Here is a 7,343-nt window from a genome sequence, read left to right as displayed (position 1 = left end):
GATTGTACTTGACATTGATGTTGAGACAGATGATGTGTAATACTATGATGTGGCCGTGATATGGTTGTGATTGAGACATATGATGTGTAATACTATGATGTGGCCGTGATATGGTTGTGATTGAGACATATGATGTGTAATACTATGATGTGGCCGTGATATGGTTGTGATTGAGACATATGATGTGTAATACTATGATGTGGCCGTGATATGGTTGTGATTGAGACATATGATGTGTAATACTATGATGTGGCCGTGATATGGTTGTGATTGAGACATATGATGTGTAATACTATGATGTGGCCGTGATATGGTTGTGATTGAGACATATGATGTGTAATACTATGATGTGATCGTGATATGATTGTGATTGATGACATGTGCATATTCATTATTCATCCCATGTGTGAACTATCTGTTGCATGAGTTCTGAGACACTGATATGAGGATGGATGGATATGAGACACAGTTGAGACTAGCTCCGGCTAGAGATATATGAGATGGACTAGCTCCGGCTAGCGATTTGGATGCCGATGGGATCTGGTTCCGGCGGTGATACATGGTCCATGTGTGGCCCCCATGGGTTCTGATTTGAGTATTCAGCGCGGACTGATTACGTCAACAGATGTGTATCGTAGGACAGACATGCATCACGACTACTTGACATCATTTTTGTATTTTGCATCGCATTTGCCTTATCTTTGTCTGTGATGTGTGGATTGTATCGGTTTACCCTTCTTATATGGAATTTGATCTACTTGCTCTTATTTGTTGATCTGAGGTTGATGAGGATATACTGTTGGTTCTGGCTGTTGAATATGATATGTTTAGTATAGGTTGGTTGGTTTGCTGCTAGATTGAAGTTTCGGTGGTTTGGTTGGGATTGAAAGGAGTTGTTTGTAGCTGCTAGTTTTGCTTAGTTTAGAGTTCTTGCGAGTACATGTGGTTTTCGGTACTCACCCTTGCTTCTACACAATTGTGTAGGTTGACAGCTCTCTCAGATTCGGCTTAGTATTTTTCTTTAGCAAATTGAGCTTCGGGACATACTCGAGAGGTTGCGGTTCATTCCAGACGTGCCCTTGAGTTATCTTTACTTTCAGTTTTGTTCTATTCGAGAACTATACTTTGAGACTTGTATATTTTTATTCGAATTCTGTATTTAGAGGTTTGTACATGTGACAACCAAATTCTGGGTAGTGTTGAGTCTCAATTAAAGTCTTCCGCTTATTTATTATCTTTTATTCTAGTATTTCTACTTCTCTATCGTTGTGGTTGGGTTAGGCTGACGTGTCCGGTGGGAAATGGACACGTGCCATCACATCCGGTTTTTGGGATGTGACAAGTACTTTGTTGGTAACAAATTTGGTTATGCTGATATGGCTACAAATTTGGTGGGACTTTGGATGGGAGTTTTCGAAGAAGCATCTGGAGTTGTATTAGCAACAAATGAAGAATTTCCAAATTTTTGTGCTTGGAGAGATGAGTATATTAATTGCAGTCAAGTCAAGAAATATCTACCTTCAAGAATTGATGAGTTGCTTGTTTTTTATCAAGATCATGTTCGCGCTCAAGCTCCAACTTCTACTACTCTTCAAAAATAAATGAATACTCATATAAGTTTTGAATTATGTGTTAGAATAAAATTGAGACTCTAGAACGAACCTTAATAAGTGTCTCGTTCTAAAATAATGACTCTAGATTTTGTATTCTCTTATTAATAAAATTACTTGTTAACACAAAACTAGCTTAGCCAACTAGAAACGCACCAAGAAGTGTGTTTGTGTTACTGTTCTAATTTGTTGATTAGTTAGTGATTCTACAATCAATTTCCTCATTGAATCGGAAAAGAAAAGGAAAAAAACAAGAAAAGTAAGCCACATTGTTTGATGAAGTAGTGAGTGGCATAAGTAAAGAAATATTTAAACTATCAAATCATGACTTATATGTGTAAGCCACTACAAAAATTATATCTAATTCATATGTAATACAAGTAAATCTCCATAAAAAATAAATTTTCATTCTTTTGGTGTAAGAACCGAAATACAAACTCTTTATTTTAGTTTTAATATACCTTTTAATCTCTCATGTATATAGCTAAAACTGATGTAATTAATTGAACAAACATCATGAATCCAATGATAACAAATTTTTATTGGTGTACAAAATCAAAAAGAAAAATCGAATATTACCTAATGATCATACGAAAACATAATGAGGTAGCTCACCACTGTGTCAAGGTAGATAATTTACCTTACATTTTCCAACAAGGATTGTTAGATTGAAATTTTCTGTAGCCCGTGAGTTATTGCGGAAAATTTATGCGTTTTTAAGTTTCGATTGAAATTTTAAAAATTCGTGCAAAATTAGCTCAATTTTTCATGTTTTGCTGGATGCATTTACAACATTCAAATTTTTGGCTAAAACTAAAGTAAAAAGATAATCAATTCTTTTAATATTTTGACTACCCATATTTTATAAAACAAAAGACATTATCCTGGTTTCATAGTTTTGAGTTTTCAATCATCTATATTTTAAACATATTTCAAATTACTTTAATATGTTAAAAAAAACTGTATTTTTGTGACTAAAATTCAGTAATCGTTTGTAGTGACGAAATTATCTTGAACCATACTCCTATTACAATATACACAAGTCAAAAGTACTTTGTTTTGACGTACTTGAAATTTCTTTCATTATTTTAATAATCATTCGGTATATATACTCTTTTTGTTCAATAATATTTATTTACTTTAAGAAACTATAAATAGAAATGTAATTTTATTATATCACACCTTTGAATATAATAGAAAAATGACTATAATTAATATTAAGGGTAAATTAAGAACTAAATATCAAATTATTCATTGATTTCATAAAGTGGACAAGCAGTGACGAATTTATACACAAAAAATAGGGTACCGGAACTCGTGGTCTTTCTGTAAAACTAGATAATTTATGTATATATTTTCTAAAATTTGTATAATATTATATTTTGGCACCTATTCTATAAGAAGTCTAACTGGTTCATATGATTAAATGTTGAGCTTTTCACCTTGAGGAATAATGATCAATTTCCACTTAATATTTTTTTTTCGTGCACCCATGTTCGGATTAATTCTCCTTTAATATATTTTTCTTGGTGCACCCATGCTTGAAAAATTCTAAATTCGTCTCTGTGGACAAGTATTAATGTTGAACATTTTAAAATAGTATAATGGACAACTATGGTTGGACGGAGGGAGTATTATTTAATTATTTGTTAGCTTAAGTGCTTACGCAGGTCATTCAGTGAATTTGAACAAACATGAACTAATTTAATGTAATATTTTCTCTTTCCAAGTCTTGCACAGCGTTTGATTCGAGGTAAACGAAAATATAATATTATAAGAAGAATTTTTAAAAAAAATAGAGGAAAAGTTAGGAACCTTCAACCACTCCCTTGATTTTTCCTTCTATAAAAGATGACCATAATTCAAGAGAGAATCATCACTAAAATATCCTTTGACATAGTAAATTAGCAAACAATTATAACCAAAGTTGTGATATGGCACAAGTGAAGTTGCTAGGTTTTTGGTATAGTCTATTTACTCACAGGGTTGAGTGGGCTCTAAAGATTAAGGGGGTAAAATATGAATATATTGAAGAAGATCGATATAACAAGAGCTCTTTACTTCTTGAATCGAACCCTATTTACAAGAAAGTCCCAGTGCTCTTTCACAATGGCAAGCCCATTTGTGATTCTATGGTCATTCTTGAGTACATTGACGAGACATTTGAAGGCCCTTCCATCTTACCTAAAGACTCTCATGACCGTGCTTTAGCTCGTTTTTGGGCTAAGTTCCTTGATGATAAGGTAAATTCGTCTTCATTCAATATGTTAGTACATTTATTTTAGATCTTATTATATAGAAAATATAAAGAGCTTGAAACACTTCTCATAATTTTGTATATAAAATAATATTGTTAATGAGAATTTATATAGTTTTCATAATTTTGTATATAAAATAATATGGATTAATGAGAGTTTATATAAATAGTCGACTCTGACTTATTTGAGATTGAGGCGTAGTATCATTGTACTTTGTGTAGGTGGTTACGGTGGTAAATGCATTCTTAGGCAAAGGAGAGGAGCAAGAGAAAGCTAAAGAGGAAGTTTGTGAGATGTTGAAAATTCTTGATAATGAGCTCAAAGACAAAACTTTCTTTGTGGCTAACAAATTTGGATATGCTGATATTGTTGCAAATTTGGTTGGACTTTGGCTTGGAGTTTTCCAAGAAGGCTCTGGAATTGAATTAGTAACAAGTGAAAAATTTCCAAATTTTTGTGGTTGGAGAGATGAGTACGTTAATTGCAGTCAAGTCAAGGAATATCTACCTTCGAGAAATGATTTGCTTGCTTTTTTTCAAGTTTTCGTTCGTGCTCAAGCTGCAGCTGCAGCTTCTGCTTCTACTCAAAAATAAATACATTCCGATTCATCTTTTAAAGTTTCAAATTATGTGTTTTAATCATATTTGTACTTCATTAATGTTGCCCCCACTTACTTGTACGTGTTCATCTTTTGAAGTTCCAAATTATTTGTCTGAATAAAATTGTGAATCTCCATTGATTTCAATAGATTCAATTATGTATTGGTATGCAAAAGAAAAAAATAAAATATTGCCCCACTTGCTTGTACTTCTCACCGGTGTGGATCTAAATTTATTACTCATTTCATTCCATATTAATTGAATTTTTAAGGCATTTTCATTTTTTCAAATTAATTTAATTGTTCAGTTTTCAAGACTACTTTTAGAGTGTTCTTCCAATTTTACCCTTTATTTGGATTTTCAATGTGATGACTTCAATAAATTTGACAATAATGAATAAGGGTAAAAATGGAAAACTATGTTCAATTTATATCTTAATCTACTTTTATTAAAGGGTGTGAAACACCTCAAAAATTAAATTAATATGAAATGAAGGGAGTACTTATTAAATAAATTGCCACTGGGCATACTATTTAGTGGCACACGAAAAATTGAAAAAAATCACATAATTCTTGTAAAATGGCACTTAAATGTCCAAACATATAGTGGATCATGGTGAGGCTATACGTACTGCTCTCACAACTCCTTACGGTGTATCTTGTAAAAAATAATTAAAAATCGATTAGAAGTCATTTCACCAACTATTCATGAGCTAATTCACACGAAAAATTAAAAAATCGCCTAATTCCTATAAAATGGCTTCTAAATGCGCAAAAATTCCATAGATCATGGTGAGGCTATGTGTACTGCTCCCCCAACTTATTACGGAAGGTCTGATAATGTTTTTCAAAAAAATCGATCATATGTTATTTTACCAAATATTCATAGACTAACACACACGAAAAATTGAAAAAATCGCCTCATTCCAATATTATGGCTCCTAAATGCCCAAAAATAACGTGAATCATTGTGAGATTATACGTACTGATCGATCCCGTAACTCATTACGTTGGGCATCTCTAGTGTTCTACTCGTAAGGGAGGAATGCAGAAAAGTAAGATCATCCCATGGCTTTCGTAAATAAGTGAGGAAAATCCCTCAAAATCACGATGGTTTCACCCGACAATTTTATTTGAAATTAATATGAGCAACTAAGTAGACATTTGGGCCATATATTTCGAATATTTTTTATTTTATTTAAAATCTATATAGTTAAAGTTGAAGATGGAGTTATGTTTGATTGTACGTTTTGAAAAAAAAAAACTAATCCTTTATTTAAGGTGCCTATGGTTAATTTTTTTTAATTAATAAATAGAAACTGAAACCTCAAATAGAGAGAGGGCTAGATCTTATCTTACTATTCTTAATGAGGTAACAAATCTTTACTAATTAACAAGAATGAAGAAAATAAAAACTTGAAAAAGGTATTCTATAATTATCACAGAACTTAAAATATAAGTATCTAAATATGACGATATCACAAATAAAGATATTTACGTAATACAAGAATATAAAAGTGAAAATGTACTTAATTAATACGACTTTAAAAATGAAAAGTGAGTTAAATTTAAATCAGTTTTCCAAATTTGAATTACAACTTCAAAAGTAAAATTATTCCTTTTTGAATAAATTTACCTCATGAACGTGATGAATGCATACACGTCTTTATGTTTGTTAGCCAAGTGCTTACATAGGTCGTTCAATGTCAGGTAAATAATAAAATATATTTATAAGAACCTTCAACCACTCCCTCAAATTTTCTTTCTATAAAAGAAGACCATAATTCAAGAGAGAATAATTATAACCACCACTAAATTTTCTTTTAACATAGTAAATTAGCAAACAATTATAGCCAAAGTTGTGATATGGAACAAGTGAAGTTGCTAGGTTTTTGGTATAGCCCATTTAGTCATATAGTTGAGTGGGCTCTAAAGATTAAGGGTGTAAACTATGAATATATTGAAGAAGATCGAAATAACAAAAGCTCTTTGCTTCTTGAATCCAATCCAATTCACAAGAAAATTCCAGTGCTAATTCACAATGGCAAGCCAATTTGTGAATCTTTGGTGATTGTTGAATACATTGACGAGACATTTGAAGGCCCTTCCATCTTACCTAAAGACCCTTATGATCGAGCTTTAGCTCCTTTTTGGGCTAAGTTCCTTGACGATAAGGTAAATTTATCTTCATGCTATATATACCTATTTGCATAAATAGCCGACTCGATCTGACTTACTTGAGATTGAGGCGTAGTATTATTATATTTTGTAGGTGGCCGTGGTGGTAAATGCATTCTTACGCAAGGCAGAAGAGCATGAGAAAGCTAAAGAGGAAATTTGTGAGATGTTGAAAATTCTTGATAATGATCTCAAGGACAGGAAGCTCTTTCTGGCTAACAAATTTGGTTATGCTGATATGGCTGCTGTAATGACCCAAAAGGTCATTTTTGGAATTTTTCATAAAATGACCGTTTTACCCCTCCCGATAGTTGCCCCGAGTCCTAATTGTTGTATTTTCGAAGTTGGTTTGAAGGAAAATTGATGAAAAGTTGAGTTTTTGGAAAGTTGAGTTTTTAAGAGTTAAAGTTTGGTTAAAAGTGCTATTTCGAGTCATTTGGAGTTTCGAGACTCGAATCGGATTTCCGTCGATTCCAGCAGTTTTAGAATGTCGAAACGGCTCTATGAGAATTTACGGAGTTGAATTTGGAGTTAAAACGAAGATTTGAGGTCCTAAGTTGCAAAAATTGTGAAATTTTGATCAAGAGTTGACTTTGGTCAACAAACGAGGTTCCGGTGCTCGAAATGGAATTCCGAGGGCACCGTTGGATTCAGGGGGTGATTCTAAGTCTAAAATGAGTCTTGGTTGAATTTTTAGAG

The 7,343-nt window shown here is 32.5% G+C and overlaps 3 protein-coding genes across 3 annotated transcripts in view; all 3 read left to right on the top strand.

Annotated features, from left to right (window-relative positions):
* LOC102598057 (probable glutathione S-transferase) overlaps window positions 1–1,692 on the top strand; it is a 4,038-nt gene extending 2,346 nt beyond the window's left edge. Inside the window, exon 4 of the mRNA XM_006367604.2 lies at window positions 1,344–1,692. Coding sequence (XP_006367666.1) covers window positions 1,344–1,601 — 258 coding nt within the window. The 3' untranslated portion in view covers window positions 1,602–1,692. The remainder of the gene's footprint in view (window positions 1–1,343) is intronic.
* Window positions 1–4,615, top strand: part of LOC102598382 (probable glutathione S-transferase) — an 8,626-nt gene extending 4,011 nt beyond the window's left edge. Inside the window, exons 2-3 of the mRNA XM_006367605.2 lie at window positions 3,538–3,853; window positions 4,090–4,615. Of these exons, the coding sequence (XP_006367667.1) occupies window positions 3,545–3,853; window positions 4,090–4,461 (681 nt within the window). The 5' untranslated portion in view covers window positions 3,538–3,544 and the 3' untranslated portion in view covers window positions 4,462–4,615. The remainder of the gene's footprint in view (window positions 1–3,537; window positions 3,854–4,089) is intronic.
* A 1,672-nt stretch (window positions 4,616–6,287) lies between these two features.
* Window positions 6,288–7,343, top strand: part of LOC107059140 (probable glutathione S-transferase) — a 4,150-nt gene continuing 3,094 nt past the window's right edge. Inside the window, exons 1-2 of the mRNA XM_015305571.1 lie at window positions 6,288–6,641; window positions 6,739–6,884. Coding sequence (XP_015161057.1) covers window positions 6,333–6,641; window positions 6,739–6,884 — 455 coding nt within the window. The 5' untranslated portion in view covers window positions 6,288–6,332. The remainder of the gene's footprint in view (window positions 6,642–6,738; window positions 6,885–7,343) is intronic.

The sequence above is a fragment of the Solanum tuberosum genome, unplaced genomic scaffold, assembly GCF_000226075.1.
Source record: "Solanum tuberosum cultivar DM 1-3 516 R44 unplaced genomic scaffold, SolTub_3.0 scf00848, whole genome shotgun sequence".
In the NCBI taxonomy this organism is placed as follows: Eukaryota; Viridiplantae; Streptophyta; class Magnoliopsida; order Solanales; family Solanaceae; genus Solanum; species Solanum tuberosum.
Note: the sequence above shows the minus strand (reverse complement) of the source record. Positions and strands in the feature narration are given on the sequence as shown.